Source organism: Nicotiana tomentosiformis, chromosome 1 (assembly GCF_000390325.3).
Source record: "Nicotiana tomentosiformis chromosome 1, ASM39032v3, whole genome shotgun sequence".
Classification (NCBI taxonomy): domain Eukaryota; kingdom Viridiplantae; phylum Streptophyta; class Magnoliopsida; order Solanales; family Solanaceae; genus Nicotiana; species Nicotiana tomentosiformis.
Window position 1 is genome coordinate 12,571,895 of NC_090812.1, and position 22,825 is coordinate 12,594,719.

Here is a 22,825-nt window from a genome sequence, read left to right on the forward strand (position 1 = left end):
GGGACAGACTTCATAACATGAGGATATTGGAGTCCCATGGGGTGGATTTCACTACCTTCCAGCTGGAGGGCAGGGCCCGTAGATGGTGGCAGTCTTATCTTCTTGGCAGACCAGCAGGTTCTCCTTCCATGACTTGGGACCAGTTTACACAGCTTTTCTTGGACAATTATATTCCACCCTCTCAGAGGGAAGAATTGTGAGGTCAGTTCAAGCAGCTCGAGCAAGGTCAGATGTCAGTGACCGATTATGAGGCAAAATTCTCTGAGTTATCTCGCCATGTACTTATGATACTTCCTACCGACGTAAAGAGAGTAAAGAGATTTGTTGCGGGGTTTCACCCCGGTATTCGGGCTAGTATGGCCCAGGAGGTTGAGATGGGTACTGATTATCAGCTAGTAGTGGAGATTGCTCGAAGGATTGAGGGCTACCGCCAGAGGGGTAGAGAGAAGATGCAGCAGGACAAGAGGACCCATTTCTCTAGAGAGTTTAGAGGTGCCCCGGCTAGGGGCAGAGGTCAGTTTGGGAGGGGTCAGCCTAGCAGTCCCACATATCCAGCACCACCACCTCCTCGGGGTGCTCCAGCACGACCCTATTTTAGTGCTATGACAGAGAGTTCTTATCGCCCACCAGATCATCAGGGTTCTTCCAGTTCCTATTTTAGTGCCATGCCGGAGAGTTCATACCGCCCACCAGCCATCCAGAGTTCTTCTAGAGGGTATTTAGGCCATCAGGGTCAGACTTCGGGGCAACAATCTATGGTACTGAGAGGTTGTTACGAGTATGGAGATCCGGGTCACACGAAGAGAACCTATCCCAGACTACAGGGCAAGGCAGTACAGCAGGGTCATCAGCCCATGATTGCAGCACCAGCCGTCTGACTGCCCAGAGGTGGGGGACAGGTGGGTAGGAGTCGTCCTAGAGGTGGAGGCCAAGCAGGGGGAGGTCAGCCAGTTATTGTTCAACCAGGTGGAGGCCAGCCAACCGGCGCTCCAGCTAGATTATATGCTTTTCTGGCTATACTAGATGCAGTGGCCTCAGATGCCGTGATCATAGGTATTATTTCTGTCTGTGGTAGGGATGCTTCGATATTATTTGATCTAGGGTCTACCTATTCATATGTATCATCTCTTTTTGCTTATTTCCTAGATATTCCTCGTGAGTCCTTGGGCACTCCTGTTTATGTGTCCACTCTTGTGGGCGATTCTGTGGTTATGGATCGGATCTATCAGTCCTGTGTAGTCACATTCTGTGGTTACAAGACTAGAGAGGACCTTTTGTTACTTGATATGACCGACTTTGAGGTCATCCTAGGCATGGACTGGTTATCCAAATATCACGCCATCCTTAACTGCCATGCCAAGACTGTTACCTTAGCAATGCCAGAGTTGCCTAGATTGGAGTGGAAGGGTTCGTCTGTCAGTACATCTAGTCGGGTTATCTCTTTTCTAAAGGCTCAACATATGGTCAAGAAGGGTTGTTTGGCTTATCTAGCCTATGTTTGGAATACAACCGCAGAGTCTCTGACGATTGATTGAGTGCCAGTAGTCCGAGAGTTCACCGATGTGTTTCCTTCTGACCTTCCAGGCATGCCACCAGATCATGATATAAATTTCTGTATTGACTTGGCTCCAGGCACTCAGTCTATATCCATCACACCGTATCATATGGCTCCAAAAGAATTGAAGGATTTGAAGGAACAACTTGAGGAGTTGCTAGCGAAGGGGTTCATCAGGCCGAGTGTATCACCTTGGGGTGCACCAATATTATTTGTGAAGAAGAAGGATGGGACTATACGGATGCGCATTGATTACCGCCAGTTGAACAAGGTCACCATTAAGAACAAGTACACATTGTCACGTATTGATGATTTATTTGACCAGTTGCAGGGTGCTAGGGTGTTTTCTAAGATCGACTTGAGATCGGGATACCATCAGTTGAAGATTCGGGACTCAGATGTTCCGAAGACTGCCTTCCGTACTAGATATGGCCATTATGAGTTTCTAGTGATGTCCTTCGGCCTGACTAATGCCCCAGTGGCATTTATGGATTTGATGAATAGGGTGTTCAGGCCTTATATCAATTCCTTTATTATTATCTTCATTAATGACATCTTGATTTACTCACGTAGTATGGAGGAGCATGAGAAACATTTGAGAGTGGTGCTTCAGACCTTGAGGGAACAGAAACTATATGCTAAGTTCTCCAAATGTGAGTTTTGGTTAGATTCTGTGGAATTCTTGGGGCATGTGGTATCAAGCGAGGGTATTGAGGTGGATCCCAAGAAGCTTAAGGCGGTTCAAAGTTGGCCTCGTCCTACTTCGGCGACTGAGATCAAGAATTTCTTGGGGCTAGTATGTTATTATCGCCGATTTGTGTAGGGCTTCTCATCCATTGCAGCACCTTTGACTAGATTGACCCAGAAGGGTGCTCCGTTCTGTTGGACCGATGATTGTGAGGCGATCTTTCAGAAGCTCAAGACAGCTTTGACTACAGCACCATTTCTAGTGTTGCCTTCCGATTTGGGGATGTATACGGTGTATTGCGACACTTCACGCGTTGGATTGGGTTGTGTATTGATGCAAGAGGGGCGAGTTATTGCATATGCTTCATGTCAGCTGAAGCCCCATAAGAAGAATTATCTTGTGCACAATTTGGAGTTGGCCGCGATTGTTCATGCTCTTAAGATCTGGAGGCATTATCTATATGGGGTGCCTTGTGAGGTTTACACTGATCACCGTAGTTTGCAACACTTGTTCAAGCAAAGGGATCTCAATTTGAGGCAGCGTAGATGGCTTGAGTTACTGAAGGACTATGACATCACTATTTTTTATCATCCGGGCAAGGCAAATGTAGTCGCGGATACCTTGATCAGGAAGGCAGAGAGCGTGGGTAGCTTGGCATTCATTTCAGTAGAGGAGAGGCCACTAGCTTTAGACATTCAGTCCTTGGCCAACAGACTTATGAGGTTGGATATTTCAGAGCCCAGCCAAGTTCTAGCATGTGTTGTTGCCTAGTCTTTACTATTGGAGCAGATCAAGGCTCGACAATTTGATGATCCGCACTTGGAAGTTCTCAGGGAGACGGTACTACAGGGTGTTGCCAAGGAGGTTTCTACTGGCGAGGATGGTGTCCTTCGACTCCAAGGTCGTCTATCTGTTCCTAATGTCGATGGCTTGAGGGAGAGGATCATAGAGGAGGCACACAGTTCTCGATATTCCATCCATCCAGGTGCTACGAAGATGTATCGGGACCTGAGACAGCATTATTGGTGGCGGCGAATAAAGAAAGGCATAGTTGAGTATGTAGCTAGGTGCCTAAATGGCCAACAGGTTAAGTATGAGCACTAGAGGCCAGGTGGCTTACTCCAGCAGATGACTATACCAGAGTGTAAATGGGAACGCATTACTATGGACTTCGTAGTTGGGTTGCCGCGGACCTTGCGGAAGTTCGATGCAGTTTGGGTCATTGTTGACAGGTTGACCAAGTCAGCACACTTCATTCCAGTTGCAACTACTTATACTTCAGAGAGGTTAGCCCAGATTTATATTCGGGAGATAGTTCGGTTGCACGGTGTGCCTGTTTTCATCATATCAGACAGAGGCCCTCAGTTCACTTCACATTTCTGGAGAGCCGTACAGAGTGAGTTGGGGAACCGTGTAGAGCTCAGCATTGCATTTCATCCACAGACCGACGGGCAGTCAGAGCGGACAATCCAGATCTTGGAGGACATGCTTAGAGCATGTGTGATTGACTTTAGGGGATAGTGGGATCAGTTCTTGCCTTTGGCCGAGTTTGCTTACAACAATAATTATTAGTCCAGCATCGAGATGGCTTCATTTGAGGCTTTATATGGTCGGCAATGTCGTTATCCTATCGGGTGGTTTGAGCCCGGCGAGGCTAAGTTATATGGTGCTGATTTGGTAAAGGATGCCTTGGAAAAGGTAAAGTTGATTCAGGAGAAGCTTCACACAACACAGTCCAGACAGAAGAGTTACGCGGATCAGAAGGCGCGTGATGTATCATTTACGGTAGGCGAGAAGGTTCTCTTGAAAGTCTCGCCGATGAAGTGCATTATGAGATTCGGGAAGAAGGGCAAGTTGAGCCCAAGGTTTATAGGCCCATTTGAGGTGTTGGGGCGGGTTGGGGAGGTTGCTTATGAGCTTGCTTTACCTTCCAGCCTATCAGGGGCTCATCTAGTTTTTTCACGTGTCTATGATCCGGAGGTATCGCGCCGACTTGTCACATGTGTTGGACTTCAGTACTATTCAGCTAGATGAGAGCTTGGGTTATGAGGAGGAGTCAGTTGCCATTATTGCTAGACAGGATCGCCAGTTAAGATCCAAGAGGATTTCCGTGGTAAAGGTCTAGTGGAAGGGCCAACCAATCGAGGAGGCGACCTGGGAATCTGAGGAGGACATGCGGAGCAGATATCCACACTTATTCAATACTTCAGGTATGATTCTAAACCCGTTCGAGGATGAATGTTTGTTTAAGAGGTGGATAATGTAATGACCCGACCAGTTTGTTTTGCTTTCTAGAACCCCGTTCCCCTAAATAAGACTTCCCATACATGCTTTTACTGTTTTATGACTTGCGGGAATGGTTAGTTCGGGATTTGGAAGGGTTTGGGTTGAAATCGGAACACTTGGTTCCTTAAGGCTGGCTTAAAAGGACAAGTTTGACTTGTTCAACATTTTGAGTAAACGACCTTAGAATCAGGATTTAATGGTTCCAATAGGTTCGTATGATGATTTCAGACTTGGGCGTATGTTCGGATCGGGTTTTGGATGGCCCGGGAGCATTTCGGCGCCTAATAGTGAAAGTTGGTTCTTGAAAGTTTTAAAAGTTCTTTAAATTTGGTTTGGAGCAGGTTTTGGTGATATCGAGGTCCAAACGGAATTCTGATATTGGGAATAGTTCAATAATATCATTTAAGACTTGCACGTAAAATTTAGTGTCATTCCGAGTAGTTTAAGTACGTTTCGGCGCATTGGAAGTAAGTTGAAGAACTTGAAGTTCTTAAGTTTGATTCAATTGATTTTGGGGTGTGATTCTTAGTTTTAATGTTATTTCGGGCATTCCGAGAGTTCAAGCGAGTCTGTTTTATGATTCCAAACTTGTTGGTATGTGCGGACGGGGCCCCGGGGGCCCCCCGTGTCAATCGGACGAGGCTCGGACCAGGATGAGAATTTGGAGCAGCAGCTGATGCACCAGATCTGTCAAAACCACACATGCGCTTGGTCAGCCGCAGGTGCGGGCTCACAGGTGCGGGCCAAGCCTCGCAGAAGCATCCAAAGGAGGGCAGCCCAGGTTCCGCAGATGCGGCCCATCCTCTGTAGAAGCGGGTACCCGTCCACAGAAGCGGTCCCAGCCGGCCCAGTGAATTTCGCAGAAGCGGACCCTTGTCCGCAGAAGCTAGGGCGCAGGTGCGGCACTATGACCGCAGGTGCGGAAACCGCTGGAGGCAGTGAGCCTCATTTATTATTGGTTAGTACCATTGTTATCATATTTTCTTCCACTCTTGGGCGATTTGAGAGCTTCTTAGGAGGGGATTTCGACCTAACTTTGTGAGGTAAGTAATTTCTTCTAAATATGAGTATAGTGTATATATTATGGGTAGATTTCCACATGAAAATTAGTAGAAATCATGGGTTGAGATGAAAAACCTAGGGTTTAATAAAAATGAGATTTTACCATAAAAATGATTATGAAACTTAGTGAAAATCATATATTATGTTTCTAAGGTTATGGGTAACAACTTTATTCAAAATTGGAATCCGAGCGTGTGGGCCTGGGGGTGAATTTTAGGAATCTTGCAATTTTGGTTGGGTAATCACTTTAATAGTGGAGATATGAACTTTTGAGCAATAGATTGATCGATTTATGTTATGTTTGGCTAGTTCCGAGTTGTTTGGCATCAAATTTGGAGGTTTGAGCGCATTCTTGAATTGGGAAGTAAGCTTTGAGACGAGGTAAGTCTCTTTTCTAACCTTGTAAGAGGGAACTTACCCCATAGGTGAACTTAATTAATATGCGTTGTTATTTGTGGGGGATACATATGCACGAAGTGGTGAGAGTTCGTACGTAGCTACTATTCATGTTTATGTCCGAGTAGTTTTAGGTTTACACCATGCTTGTGGACACCGTTATTTGATCATAATTGTTAACTATATCAAATGGAACTAAGTTGAGGATTTTTAAGGATTTAAAAGCTCCAAGTCGAATTGTCTTTATTTTGAAAAGAATCAAGGAAGAGTTATGATTTATTGATAAATTTATATTTGACCGCATCGCATGTATGATTCGCGAGTGGGATAATAGATGCATCTATGGTTCGGACCGTTCGACCCTCGGCAGTGCACAGTTTATATTTAAGTTAGATCGGGCCGAATGTCCTCGGTAGTATTCGTGTGTGATAATAAAAACTGAAAGTTCCTTTCATAATCGGTATAAATTCATTGTTTGTGTGATCATATGTTTTAAAGGAAGGAAGTGATTCAAGCTCTTAAATATTTCTGAAGACTTGTTCAGTTATTTCTTGTTCTGAGTCTTATTGTTGTATATCATGCTTAATTAGAACTTCATATTATCATGTTATTGGCCCTAGTAAGTGTCGGAGTCGACCCTTCATCACTACTTTTTCGAGGTTAGGCTAGATACTTACTGGGTACATATTATTTATGTACTCACGCTACACTTCTATACTTAATTGTACAGGATCTGAGGCAGGTGCATCTGGTTACCAGTCTGGTGCGCAGATTTGATCCCCATCTCGAGACTTCACGGTGAGCTGTCTTCTGAGCCGTTCTGCAGCAGCCGGAGTCTCCCTTATGTTTTATTTTGTTTCTGTCTATTTTATTTCAGACAGTAGGCTAGTGTTCTTTTATATATTCTACTAGATTGCTCACATACTTGTGACACCAGGTCTTGGCACACACACTAGTAGACTTATGATTTTGGTTTTGTTTATATGATTACGATTTGTACTCGTTTGTTCCGTTTAATTATGTCACATTGGCAAATTTCTAAATCTCTTTAACAAATTAGGAAATGTTATCCATTTAGTATTTTATTTAAACGGAAAACCATTAGTTTGATCAGTGTTGGCTTGCCTAACAATGGTGTTGGGCGCCATCACGGCCTAAGATGGAATTGGGTCGTGACACGTCTTGTGTCACCACTACTTCCCTATCAATCCTTGTCAGTGGTTCTCGCACCCCAATTTTTACCCCCATCATGTGGGATTCGTCAGGGAGATCCCCTATCCCCATACTTTTATATTATGTATGAAATTACTTACTCGTAAAATTGATATACCAGTAGACTACCAACTATGGCAATCTATCAGCTTATCTTGTCATGGAACACAGATCTCGCATCTGTTCTTCGCAGATGATATCATTCTTATATCCATAACTTCAGCCACTAATTGCCATGCCATAATTGATATTCTTAATGAATTCAACCAAATTTCTTTCCAAAAGATTGATTTTCAAAAATCAAAAATCTTTTTCTCTAAAAATTGCACCCCTCAAGATAGAAACATTATTTTCACTTCTCTACCCATACATGAAGGAACATCCTTTGGCAAATACCTTGATTTCCCCATCTTCACCTCCTGACCTTTAAAATGTGATTTCCAATTTCTTCTTGATAATTTTAAAACAAAGCTCGCTGGTTGGAATACAAATTTCCTTAGCCTGGTAGGACACACCACTCTTATTAACTCTACCCTCAATAGTTTACCAAATCATGTAATGCAATATATTAAACTTCCTCAATATATAGTCCACCAACTAGAACGCTGTCAATGCAATTTTCTCCAGGGGACAACTCCCAATAAGAAAAAAAATTCATCTCCTCAAATGGAGCAAAGTTACCACCCTGAAGCAGCTTGGTGGATTGTTCATCCAACAGATTCACCTCAAGAACCAGACCTTATTAGCAAGTTAAACTTGGCGACTACTCAAACAATCCTATTCTCTTTGGGCCGCCACTCTACAACATAAATATTTTTACCATCGAGGAGATCGAAACATCGGTAGCTCCTTCATTTGGAATAACCTTGTTACTGGATGGAAGCTATGTCAACAAGGAATAAAATGGATTATTAGTAATGACACTCTTATTAACTTTTGGATAGACTCCTAGCTACACTACAATACACCACTTCGTAACTCTTTAATTGGCCACTCACGCATATACAAATATTGTCTCTACCTATCTTTCCCATGGCCACTGGGAATTCACCTCCCTCCCTTTTGAACTACCCTCATCAATCCTGCGGGGTATACTTAATGTCCATATCCCTTCCTACACACCTTCTTCCGACTCATTTGCTTGGCCCCTCACGAAACAAGGGATAATCACCACTAAATCAATTTACCACCATCTACTCCCTATAACCCCTAGACACTCCTTCACGTGTATTTGAAAACTCCAAATACCTCCAAAAATAAATCATTTTCTCTAGTTATGTGGCCACCATCGACTACCCACGACGGCGCACTATCACCACCTAGGCATACTTGCCAATGATACTTGTGCCCACTGCCTCAGTAGTCCCGAAACTATCACCCATCTCCTCCTCGAATTTCCAATAGCCACACAACTCTGGTCTAGCACTAACATGCTCCCAGAAATCACTAGTCTGGATACTCTTGAGGACCCCCCCCCCCTCCAATTCGGTGGCTGAAATAAATTATCTTACACAACGACGTTCCCAACTCTCTCAATATACCAAATTCCATCCTCATATCTTTCTGTTTCTGGCATACTTGGCTAGCTAGAAATGCAAAAGTTTTTCGCTCACATACAACATTGCTCTGCTCATCTCATATCTTTAACATGGTAGCAGAGTACTACTACATTATTGTTCTACCGCCGTCCCCACATAGTCGTATACCTCTACCTATCAAATGGCGCCCCTAGAATCGCAACATTCAAATTAAACTCCGATGTTCAGCTAGGTTGAATATTGGTCAGGACGAGATTGGTGGTGTAATACGTGGCTCACGGGCTTTGCGGAATACCATATCTTTCATGGATGTGTTGAAACTGAATTAGTTGTATTATATCACGGTTTGCAATTGGCCTTTACTTATGGATTCAAACCACTCGAAGTGAACCTGGATGCACAGGCAGTCATTACTATCTTACGAACATTGCATCCTTTATATGCTAATCTTATACATGATTGCAGGTTTCTGCTCGCGCAACTAGATGATTCAGTCATACTTTACACTTACAAGGAGCAAAACCAAGTAGCTGATTTACTAGCAAAGTCTGGAAGCCATATGGATAGTTCTGCAAGCATCACTATTTTTGCACAACCACCATCGCACAACTTTGGAGGACAACCGCTCAGGAAAACTTTTTGTTAGAAGAGTGTCACCATCAACTCTTCCGACTTCCACCCTCAATCTGTTTGCAAAGTCCTCTTGGACGATCTTTTTGTATTTCCCAGGATATGGAACCAACAGTAGTAGCTTTTCCCCTGGTTTTCCCTATTGCATGACCCATCACGATGTCGCTCCATAAAGACTATATCTATGTTTTCACATGCTCTTTGTACTACCCCACATTAATATAATATAAATAGTTGTCTTTTGCACTCAAAAAAAACATTAAAAAGAAAGAAAAAAACTTATGTGTGGATAATGTTTATCTATAATAGCAAAATAATATTTAAACGTCAAATATTGTTATAGGTGTATAATATCCATTCACTAAAAAAGTAAAAAAAAAATGTCAGAACAAATGATGTTGTTATAGAGATTTGACTATTATATGCAGACCATATAATGTCCCCCAAATAAGAGTAATACTATTAATTAACACAATCTCCTTTTATCATTTGAGACTAGTTGAAGTCCCCTTCAATAATTATCTTTAATTTTTAATATATATCCTTTGAACTATATTGACTTTGATACTGCTTATTTTTTTTCCTTCCCTTTTTTAAGTAGCCATAATACATCCACACATCTTCTTCCATCCTATTAAAATTGTACTGTCACGATCCAAAATCTATTAAAGATCGTGATGGCGCCGGATACCGCTGTCAGGCAATCCAAAAATAAATACTTAATTTGGTTCTCATTTTAATATTTTTGAAATCATATTTCCTTCAATTAAATAGTAAAAGATGGAATTTACAGAGTAAATAATAATATTTTTAACAATTTCAATACAGGACAACCCATAATCACCCCAAAACCCGGTGTCACAAGTGCATGAGCCTCAACTAAGAATGTAAAATAAAATGCAACATCTGTTCGGAATACAAATTTGGACAGGAGAAATATAAATACTCCGAAGGAGACTCTGCTGGTTGTGGATCGTAGTATAGAATGCATCTCACCTAAGTCTCTGCAATAACCGCGCATCTGCGCCCACAAGGCCACTAGACATATATGTACCTGGACAAAAATGTGCAGCAAGTATAGTATGCATACGTAAATCAACGTGTACCCAGTAAGTATCCCGCCTAACCTCGAAGAAGTAGTGACGAGGGGTTGACTCCGACACTTACTAAGGGCTAACACTAAAATACCGATATTATAATTAAGCGTGGATTGTATAGAACGGCTGTAAACTCAATAACATGAAGTAAGTAAACAATTCATTTGTTAATAGGTACTTTCCAAATTTATTTTCGTCATTTAATATTTTTGTATCTCGGGCCAATGAAAGCAATATCAATTATTATCAATTCCAAAGATATATCATGCGCAAATCATGTCGAGGTCGTACGGCCGGATCCATCATAAATATTTAAATTGTGTACTGTCGAGGGTCGAATGGCGCGAACCATAGATGCATCTATCTGCAACCTAGGCGTTCGGCCCGCTCCACAAAAGAGAAAACACAATAAACAACCAATTCAAGATTTGTTAAGGGGCAAATATTCCAAAAAATTCAAATTCTCATTTAACGGTCAAGTAAATGAAGTTTAACTTCTTTTTTTTTGCAATTCCGTTATCGAGTTTCTAAATGTTTTAAACAATTAAATTAATAAGTAGGGCGCAAACATCGCAAGTACAATATGATATGAGTCCTAGACTACCCGGACATAAGTATAATAGTAGCTACGCACGGACTCTCGTCACCCCGTGCATACGTAGCCCCTACAAATAGAAGCACATAATAATTTGATTCACCTATGGGGTTAGTTCCCTCTTACAAGGTTAGAAAGGAGACTTACCTCACTCTGAAGTCCCATAACCGGCTCTAACATCTTTCCAACAACTCCAATTGATGCCCAACGCTCCAAAACTAGTCAATAAATGTGCGAATCCATAAATATATACTCCAATACTCCTTATAATCCAGTTTATAAAAATTTCTAACTCTGCTTGAAAGGTCGATAAAAATCTCCCTCAGGCCCACATGCCCGGATTCTGAAAATTTTCGAAGATAAACTTTACCCATAACACCATGAACTCAAATATATAATTTATTCCAAATTTCATGTCCAATTTTGTAGTCAAAATCCAAAAATACCAATTTCTAGGTTTTTCTTCAAAATCCCAAATTTCTACAAATTTCAAGTCTAAATCCATATATAATCCAAGTATGTAACTTGCAATATGTAGGAGTCACTTACTTTGACATAGATGACAAAACTCTCCCTTCCAAGAGATCCAAAAATCGCCCAACCAAATGAAAAATGGAGGAAAATGGCCAAATCCCATTTTTAAAAACCTCACTGCCCAGGTGACCCTTCTTCACGTTCGCGACCAAAGCCTCGCATTCGCGATGCCTTCAGGCCCTACTGCTTCGTGTTTGCGGTTGAAGCTTCGCGTTCGCGAAGGCTAAATGACTCCAGGCCCCCGCTCCCTCTCCTTTATACGCGTTCGCGTAGCCTTGGCTGCGTTCGCGAAGGCCTTCCCAGCTACCTCAAAGTTCCTCTTCACGAACGCGGGACTCCCTTCACGTTCGCGAAGAAGGAAACTAGATACCAGCAACAACAGTTCCAAAACAACTCAAATTCATCCGAAACCGCCCTAAAACACACCCAGGATCCCCGGGATCCCGTCCAATCACACCAACCAGTCCCATAGCATAACATGGACCTGCTCGAGGCCTCAAATCACATCAAACATCACTAAAATCATGAATTGTACCCCAATTCAAGCTTAATGAACTTTAGGACTTCAAACTTCTACATTCGATGCCGAAACCTATCAAATCACGTCTGATTGACCTCAAATTTTGCACACAAGTCATAATTGACATTATGGACCTACTCCAACTTCTAGAATCAGAATCCGACCCCGATATCAAAAATTTCACTCCCGGTCAAACTTTCCAAAAACCTTCAAATTTCCATTTTTCTCCAAATGACCCCGAAACGACCTACGGACCTCTAAATCCACTTCCGGGCGCATCCCTGAATCCAGCATCACCATACGGAGCTATTCCCAGGCTTGGAATCCCAATCAGACATCGATAATCATTGAAATGCACTTCAACCCAAATTTATGAAATCCTTCTAAAATGCCAACTTTCCACAATAGGCGCTGAAATGCTCCCAGGTCATCCAAAACCCGATCCGGACTTACGCACAAATCCAAAATCATCATACGAACCTGTTGGAACCTTCAAATCCCGATTCCGAGGTCGTTTACTCAAAATCACACCTTAGTAAATTCTTCCAACTTAAAGCTTCCGAAATGAGAATTTTCTTTCTAAATCAACTCCGGATTTCCCGAAATTCAATTCTGACCACACATACAAGTCATAATACCTGAAGTGAACTACTCAAGGCCTCAAACCGCCAAACGACATGATAAAGCTCAAAATGACTGGTCGGGTCGTTACATTCTCTCCCACTTAAACATACGTTCGTCCTCGAACGTGCTAAGGACTGCTCTGGAGTTGTCTGAAATCACTGTTTAACACCTCGTGCACCTACCCGTGCTACCACAACCCAGTTGAGCATATTAGCTCAAGCAAATCTGAAGATCCTCCCCTTTAGTTAGACAAATAAGCCTTAGAGCCAAATTCCAACATCCAAAATTCTCTACTAGGCTTGCTTTGAACATACAAACATTGTTTCAAACACTACACGATGTACTAATAATTGATTGTATACTCTCACTAAATTCACACCATGCACTACATTATTCACATGCCCATAATAACATCCTCTGACAACAAAAGCCGAAATCCTACGAATCTGATGCTCACAGCACACCTCATGACACCTATAAGTCTTGTTCCAACTCTTGAAATTCCACGACAGAGAAGATGTGTAGAACTCATAGCCACCTGCCGAATTACAATTTATGGAGTCTCTCCTCCCGACAAGAACCATTACCTCATTTTGGACTGAATAACAATATTTACTCTTTAATATGCTTCATATAAATCTGACCGCATTGATCCTAGGTCCAATAATCTAGTCTCACCCAGTACAAGATGCTCGGGCAATAAGCCACCTCAGACACTGCAAAAGCCACATATGATGCCACGTTGTGCTAACAAGCTACAAACTCGAATGTGATACATAAGGAAAACGAACTCTGGAATGAACTACTCAACTCACGTAACTAATTTAAACAACCGAAAAGATGTTATGAACCTTCCTCAGGAAATGAAAAGCAAAACACACAATAATGGATATGGGAAACTGTACTCAACATCATACTGTTACGGCGTGCAACCCGACCCACACATGATACCATTGTGGCGTGCAACCCGATTCAACCATGATACCCGTGGTGGCATGCCACCCGATCCAAACAACATACCCGTGGCGGCGTGCCACCCGATCCACACATAATAATCAAAAAAAGACACACATCGAGTTGTAACGCTTATACTCACGAAATGCCCGAATCTCAACCATAAGCACACCAAGTGCATAATACAAATCCTGGGGAGACGGGTAGCGTCATACGCTATAAAACTCAAGCACAACTAAGGTGTGATATATGATCTGCATCTCGAGAGCCATCCTGCTTACATAACACCACCGCTAAGCGGGACCTCAACACATTGCACAAATAATCAAGTCGTCTCACAACCCACACGGCACAATAGAGTATTACATGAAGTAGTTGACGACGAAAATAACATCCAACGCCCGAATACTCCTCCATAAGGAATGCTATGCTGAATGAACACACCCAGGCTGGTGTAGAGTACACATCCACATTTGGACCCATCAACAAACCCCAAACCGATTCTGATCATACCATGCTTGGGGAAATACCCTCTCAAGGATCCACAATGACCTTTTTCCCATGACACACAAGAACAGTCGTCGAATCAGGAACAAACTTCCACAATTCACAACCAACTAAATAGAGCGCCTTTCAGGCCTAAACTCTCACATTAGCGATAGTACCAAATCTCCATACTTGGTTTCAATCTTTAATCAATCAAGTGACTACATGTCACACTTATACAGTCTTCCCGTGGGATACGCTCCCATGACCTTCCGCACCATGTAACAAGTCTGCACATCCATACCACCAGCCACACTAATGTTGTAAAGCAAATCAAGAAGCCGCAAATCAGTACACAAAGCCTCTTATACAGGACACCGATCTCAGGTGACGCTAAAGACAATACCAGCTTACTCTAAACATCTGAATTCTTCCCTGCTCATCCGAGCTCGTGATATTCTTGTCAACACCGAACCACAACCTTGATCCTCAGCTTCCAATTTCCCATTCTGCTCACTGGACCTAACATGCCAATACGTGAGAGTACCAGAATTCCATAATAACCCCTGATCCACTAATAGAATAAACACTTCATCATATAGAAACCTTTTACTTAGCTCATTTCAGAAGAACCAATGCAACACGCAACTAAATTCCCAAACCGCAGAAAATACAACCTCATGTCGTGATTTAAACTGCCATAACTATTTCAGAAATCCCTTTACACAACAAAGCCATACGAATCGAATACCTCCCAAATCAACCAAGTTGTGGTGGCGCTCAAGCCCAAGTGTACAACTACAAACTACATGTATAACTTCACGCTGGAGAAACTGGTCACTGCCATAACCATGCTGATTCAATCATTACCAACCGAGTCACTTCTTCTAATTTACTCGGGACTTGCCCTAGAAATAATAATAGCTCTATTCAAAACATCATGAACCCAAATCCGCACTTATCCTAAGTGACCTTATTTCACAAGACCATGCTGTCTCAAGACCCACGAACTATCTCATACCCTCCTTGTGCGCATATTTGCATCTTCAACTAGTACACCCATCCTGAAAATTTCTTCATGAATCTGAAGTTGCCTTCCCCCATTCCTCCAATGCTACACCGCAGACTGAACATAACATGGAACACTCCAAGCCCCTATCATAACCCGCTGCAAAAGCTCGATATTTAACCATACTACGAATTCGAAATCCTTAGGCACCGCACTTTAACTTTTGAATCCGCTAAGACCGTTGATGAGAGTCACCCACTCTGACTTGGTCCCAAATATCATCAAAATCCAAAGCCTTGGTAGCACATGAACACCCTCTCAAAGAAGCATCCGGCTGAATCACATTCCTTGTAACTCACCTCTACACGAAGCATCAATCCTGAGTCTTCCCAAAGCCTGAACATGAATCGATAAGGCCAATTATAGCGTACATTCCTCAAATCCTTTGCTCAAATTGCCACTGATGTTTTCTTTCCTTAGTCGTAATAACCATCAATATGTTGTTAACCAGAAACCTCACAAGTAGACAACCATACAATCCAATCGTAGGCGGTGGGGCTCTCCCACTTAGCTCGAAGCTACCATTGCATAAATCTGGAACCCACCAAGATTCCTTATCCCCCATTGACATGATCTTGCACAATCAACCCACCAAATTTCTCGAAACCTTTTTGTTAAGCTCTTCATGGCCACTCTGAATCACTAGCCACATGCACATATCCGACCTCTTCTTGAATAGTCAGTAGAAATTCTTCGTAGGAGCTTCGTCAACACCACGCAACCACTAACTTGCTCATAGGAGATATCCCACCTGTGGAAATTCCATGCCGACGTCTTCCAACAACACTACACCGAGTACAATTACCACGAAACCAATAAACCATCCTGAGCTCGTGCTCATTCACCAGCTATACAAGTCTGTTCACTCCTCATAGACATCAACTAAAGGTGCGACAATACATCCCAATCCAAAGTCATGTTGCCTCCCTCTTTATATTAAGCAACTCTCTCCTGTCGTATCCAACCTTCCTCAATAGTAGCCAATATTTCAAATTAGTCCGTAGTCCTGGTCACTGTCCACCATGAATCCCAAATCACTCTAAACTTTCTCAAGGTGTGTAGTCATCCTACCATAGAACCCATATACTACTCTGCCACTCTCCCACTTTGGTCAAACTCACTCATTTAAGCAACTACTCGACTCCTATTTCTCTCACTTGGACTTCTAGAAGTTTATCCACTGCCAGACACCTCCCTCATGTCCTTCCTCATCCTTCGCTGCAGCACTTGAACCAATAGATCGCTACTAACTTTAAACCCCTCCGAAGATCATCTTCCTCGAGCCATCTACATTAGAAATACCTATTTAAATTTCGAAATTACTACACTCTGTTGTCTCTGACAACCGCTTCTCCGGCACCATCTCACACTTCTCTACCCTGAAGGCAAATTGATGAAGACCATGATGCCGGCGAACCTTAACGCGTTCAACAAGGACGACGACACCACATCACAGATGAAAATTCCACCACGCTCGAAAATACCAAATCTCGTTACTCCATCAACCCAAACCTGAACATTTATAGTCTGATTGCCTTTCCTCCGCCGGAAATAATATACCGAATCTCTAAATCATGCACTGAGTAAACCTCATTCCCAGTCATTCACTGCCCCGACGCATAGACAAGCATCCTGCCATTACACTAACACTGTGCGATAGCAACTCAGGAATCGTCATAACAATCAATGCCAAATCTCAAAACCTTAGGTAATACTGATATTGAGCGGAAACGATAGAACGGCCTTCCACAAGGCGACGACAATAGCCCAAAGAAAATACGCAAGGAGAAACATCCTGCACCACATCTGTAGTATCATTTAAATTCCTTGATTCCCAATTTATAACAAGTGCTTCACGTCTCACAAGATTGAATAGGAAGGAAATGAAGGCATAAACCTCAAAGGAATCAAATCGCACGATGAAGAATCAAGAAGGGAAGTGCTCCTAACTGTCCTGTAGCCTCTCGAAGATAAGTACAGACGTCTCCATACTAATCTGCATGACTCTACTAGACTCGCTCATGACTCGTGAGACCTAAGTAAACCTGACTCTGATACTATGTTGTCACGATCCAAAATTCATTAAAGGTCGTGATGGCATCGGACACCGCTGTCAGGCAAGCCAAAAATAAATACTTAATTTGGTTCTCATTTTAATATTTTTGAAATCATATTTCCTTCAATTAAATAGTAAAATATGGAATTTACAGAGTAAATAATAATATTTTTAACAATTTCAATACAGGACAACCCATAATCACCCCAAAACTCGGTGTCACAAGTGCATGAGCCTCAACTAGGAATGTAAAATAAAATGTAACATCTTTCCGGAATACAAATTTGGACAGGAGAAATATAAATACTCTGAAGGAGACTCTGCTGGCTGTGGATCGTAGTATAGAATGCAGATCATCTAAGTCCCCGCAATAACCGCGCATCTGCGCCTACAAGGCCACTAGACATATATGTACCTGCACAAAACTGTGCAGCAAGTGTAGTATGAGTATGTAAATCAACGCGTACCCAGTAAGTATCCACCCTAACCTCGAAGAAGTAGTGACGACTCCGACACTTACTAAGGGCTAACAATAAAATACTGATATTATAATTAAGCGTGGATTGTATAGAACGGCTGTAAACTCAATAACATGAAGTAAGTAAACAATTTGTTTGTTAATAAGAACTTTCCAAATTTATTTCCGTCATTTAATATTTTTGTATCGCGGGCCAATGAAAGCAATATCAATTATTATCAATTCCAAAGATATATCATGCGCAAATCATGCCGAGGTCGTACGGCCCGATCGAACATAAATATTTAAACTGTGCACTGTCGAGGGTCGAACGGCATGAATCATAGATGCATCTATCTGCTACCGAGTCGTTCGGCCTGCTCCACAAAAGAGAAAATACATTAAACAACTAATTCAAGATTTATTAAGGGGCAAATATTCCAAAATTTTCAAATTCTCATTTAACGGTCAAGTAAATGAAGTTTAACTTCTTTTTTTTTTTTTGCAATTCCTTTATATATTTTCTAAATGTTTTAAAATATTAAATTAACAAGTAGGGAGCAAACATCGCAAGTACAACATGATATAGGTCCTAGATTACTCGAACATAAGCATAATTGTAGCTACACACGGACTCTCATCACCTCGCGCGTACGTAGCCCCCACAAATAGAAGCACATAATTATTTGATTCACATATGGGGTTAGTTCCCTCTTACAAGGTTAGAAAGGATACTTACCTCACTCCGAGGTCCCATAACCGGCTCCAACGTCTTTCCAACAACTCCAATCGATGCCCAACGCTCCAAAACTAGTCAATAAATGTGCGAATGCATAAATATATACTCTACTACTCTTTATAATCCAGTTTATAAAAATTTCTAGCTCTGCTAAAAAGGTCGATAAAAATCACACTCAGGCCCACATGCCCGGATTCCGAAAATTTTTGAAGATAAACTTTACCCATAATACCACGAACTCAAATATATAATTTATTCCAAATTTCATGTCCAATTTCGTGGTCAAAATTTAAAAATACGAATTTCTAGATTTTTCTTCAAAATCCCAAATTTCTACAAATTTCAAGTCTAAATCCATATATAATCCAAGTATTTAACTTGCAATAGGTGGGAATCACTTACCTTGACATAGATTTCGAAAATCTCCCTTCCAAAAGCTCCAAATATCGCCCAACCAAATGAAAAATGGAGGGAAATGGCCAAATTTCGTCTTTTAAAAACCACACTGCCCAGGCGACCCTTCTTCGCGTTCGCGACCAAAGCCTCGTGTTCGTGATTCCTTCACGCCCTACTGCTTCTCGTTCGCGGTTGAAGATTCGCGTTCGGGAAGGTTAAATGACTCCAGGACCCCGCTCCATCTCCCTTATACACGTTCGCGTAGCCTTGGCCGCGTTCGCGAAGGCCTTCCCAGCTACCTCAAAGTTCCTCTTCGCAAACGTGGGACTCCCTTCGCGTTCGCGAAAAAGGAAATAAGATACCAGCAACAGCAATTCCAAAACAGCTCAAATTGATATGTAACCACCCCGAAATACACCCGGGGTCCTCGGGGCCCCGTCCAATCGCACCAATCAGTCCCATAACATAACACGGACCTGCTCGAGGCCTCAAATCACATCAAACATCACCAAAATTATGAATCACACCCCAATTCAAGCTTAATGAACTTTCGGACTTCAAACTTCTACATTCGGTGCCGAAACCTATCAAATCACGTCCGATAGACCTCAAAATTTGCACAAAAATCATAATTGACATTACGGACTTACTCCAACTTCCGGAGTCGGAATCTGACCCCGATATCAAAAAGTCCACTCCCGATCAATCTTTTCAAAAACCTTCAAAATTTTGCATTTTTCGCCAAATGGCCCCGAAATGACCTACGGACCTCCAAATCCACTTTCGGACGTGCCCCCTGAGTCCAGAATCACCATACGGAGCTATTCCCAGGCTCGGAATCCCAATCATACATCGATAATCATTGAAATATACTTCAACCCAAATTTATGAAATCCTTCCAAAATGCCAACTTTCCACAATAAGCGTCGAAATGCTCCGGATTTCATCCAAAATCCGATCCGGACATACGCCCAAGTCCAAAATCATCATACGAACCTGTTGGAACCTTCAAATCCCGATTCCGAGGTCATTTACTCAAAATCATACCTTAATAAATTCTTCCAACTTAAAGCTCCCGAAATGAGAATTTTCTTTCTAAATCAACTCTGGATTTCCTGAAATTCAATTTTGACCACACGTATAAGTCATAATACATGAAGTGAAACTACTCAAGACCTCAAACCGCCGAACGACATGCTAAAACTCAAAACGACCGGTCGGATCGTTACATGTACAATTTAATCTGAAATTTATAAAGATAATGTACGTGTTAAATAGTTTATAAGATATGCAGAATTCCTCTTTTCCTCTTCCCTACAATATAAAATTGTATTATCTTGCTAAACAAAATTTTGGTCTCTCGGATTGAGAAAAATATTGTTATATTACTAGGGTTAACATATCATTGGTAAAAAATTAAAAGTACAAAGTTGAAGCATATATAATTACAACAAACTCTGCATTAATTCTTAGAAAGTTCAGAGGCATCTTGTATATTTTGGCCCCAAACAGAGAATCAAATTATTAAATATTATTTAGGGTGAAGGCATAATTACCCATAAAAATAAAACTATTTATCCTTGCCTGTCCATTTACTTTTCTACCCATTAAACTAATTACCTTTCCTACCCATGGCAGCTTTTGAGCGTAATTTTCTCTTTTTCTTTTTTATTTCTCTGCTTCTTTTCTTTTTTCCTTCTTTTCTATCTCTCTCTCTTCTCTTTTTCGTTTTCTTCTTTTCTTTTTTCTTTTTTCTCCTTTTTGGTAATTTATTTTTTGCCCAAATCACATTGTTATTATTTTTACCATAATTTAATTTCACACTCAATTTTTGCTCCTTCTTTATTTATTTATTTATTTTTCTTTTATTTATTTTCTTTATTTCTTGTTCCTTTTCTAATTTCATTTAACTTCTTTTTTCTTTTATTTTCTTTTTCTCTTCATAATCTAATTTCATTTACTTTTTTTGCTCTTTTTTTAATTTCTTCTTTGTTTATGCAATAAGCAAAGATAATTGATATAGTAAATATTTATTCACTTTTTTTTTAATATAACCGGTATAATATACATTTTTAATCTTTTTTTCTTTCTTTTTTTAATTCAATTATTAGAACAACGTATACATTATAATTGTTTTCTCTTCTCTTTTTTGCTTTCGTTTTCTTTTTTTATTATTATTATTTTTTAAAATTTATTTATTATAATTTTAAATCATTTATTATTTCCTTTTTTCATGATCTAATTCTACACACATCTTTGGCTCCTTTATTTTTGTCTTTTAATTTATTTGTATATTTTATATACTAGTTTCTATGCATGTGTTTCACACATAAAAAATACCCAGCTAAGAAAAGAAAGATGAAAAGAATGTAGAGTAAGAGAGAATAAATTTAGAAGCGTACAATACAATAGACATGTTTAGTAGTAGTAAACATTGCTAATTTCATGCAACTTATCTCTTATGAAGATATATTAAGGACATCACCTTTTTAGCTCATTCGTACGTTGTACGCTTTATTATCACTGTTACGTTTTAAATTATTTATACGAACAAAGCAAGCGAGTAAGACTTCTGTGGGCATATGAGAATACTTTGAAGATTGAACTATAAGAACTTGCATTTTCTTATGACTTTTTACTATAAGAATGAGAAGAAACTTTTGGTATTTAAACATGCCAACAATGTATGTTATCCTTGCGGTCTATCTACATGCTTTATCGTTCTTCTTTTCTTTCTTTTTTTTCTTTCTCTATCACCTATGATATTAAGATTTAAGTCTTAATAGATTAAGCTCGATTAATATATCATTTTCTTATTAAACCTAATGTTCCTCAATGATTTAAGAAAAAACGAACCAAATTGATATAAGTATATTTTTCTCGTGTTTATGATTCATTATGATAATTAATGTATACCTAGTTTAAATTGATTCTTTTCGTACATTTGTTTTCCTTTGAAAACTAAATTCTAATTATTCTCATATGTACATTTAAGCATCTATTTTCCATTTAATTGAAGCAGTATAATAGCTACATGAAAGTCCCAAGCCCCAACTACAAGGTTGCATGCTTGATTAATTCCTAGAGTTAAAAATTTATCCTACGACTTATATATTTTTTTTTGGTAATTAACTTTCTTTTGTATTAATCACCAAAGAGAAACTGTACAAACCATAGTCATGCTAACTCAACTGACTATCTCAAAGCTGAAAGGCAAAACAAAGGATACCTATTTACAAACAAAACTAATGAATCTACTCTATTCCTAGCCAAAACTGTTGTATGTAGCTCCTAGCTCGAGTAGCTACTCTAATATTGCATATGTATGTTATCTCCCGCACAAGGACATCACTCCCTCGGTAGCTTTGCTCAAATATACGTGTGTTTCTTTCAATCCATGTTGCATGCGAGATCTCAACATAGATCATTTTGAAGATGCTAGCCTTTTTGGATTTCCCTTTTCCCTGCTTGATGATCCACTGAAGATGTTGATCCCAGCAAGTGGCAGACATATGTGATCTTTGAACTCAAGTCATTACTTTTTTTTCACAGTTCTCTAGTGTATGGGCATGTAACAAAGAGGTTCTCCCTTGATTCATCCTGATCTTGACACATAACACATTAAGGGGTAATAGTTATATCCCAGCTGACTAGCCTATCTTTAGTTAGCAATCGTCCATGGAGCAACAACCACATAGTGAAGACTACCTTTGGCCTAGCAGTATTTTGGAAAATCAGGCATTTCCAGCTTACTCTTGGTAAATCACCTAGGAGCTGCAGGTATATTTGTCTAATAATGCTTTTGCTGTTATCATTTATACTCTGTGTCTGCAGCAGAGTTGCTCTAGATCCAATTATTCATCTCACCATCCAACTGGCTTGCTGTGGTATTGGCATCTGTTGTAGCTGTTGTTGTTTGATATAATATGCA

General features: G+C 40.6%; 1 protein-coding gene across 1 annotated transcript; it reads left to right on the forward strand.

Moving 5' to 3' along the window:
• The first annotated feature begins 230 nt into the window (after positions 1-230).
• Positions 231-9,383, forward strand: LOC138900526 (uncharacterized). The gene is made up of 9 exons (XM_070187486.1): positions 231-513; positions 631-758; positions 900-1,053; positions 1,147-1,311; positions 1,585-1,857; positions 2,224-2,351; positions 3,033-3,329; positions 7,827-7,948; positions 9,203-9,383. The coding sequence occupies exons 1-9, from the start codon at positions 231-233 to the stop codon at positions 9,381-9,383; spliced, it is 1,731 nt and encodes a 576-aa protein (XP_070043587.1).
• The last annotated feature ends 13,442 nt before the right edge of the window (positions 9,384-22,825 follow it).

Coding starts and splice junctions, on each gene's coding strand:
- LOC138900526 (XM_070187486.1), top strand. CDS start 231: ATGTCAGTGACCGATTATGAGGCAAAATTCTCTGAGTTATCTCGCCAT. Junction 759..899: donor CTTCGGGGCAACAATCTATG/GTACTGAGAGGT, acceptor GGTGGGGGACAG/GTGGGTAGGAGTCGTCCTAG. Junction 1,312..1,584: donor CGACTTTGAGGTCATCCTAG/GCATGGACTGGT, acceptor CTGACCTTCCAG/GCATGCCACCAGATCATGAT.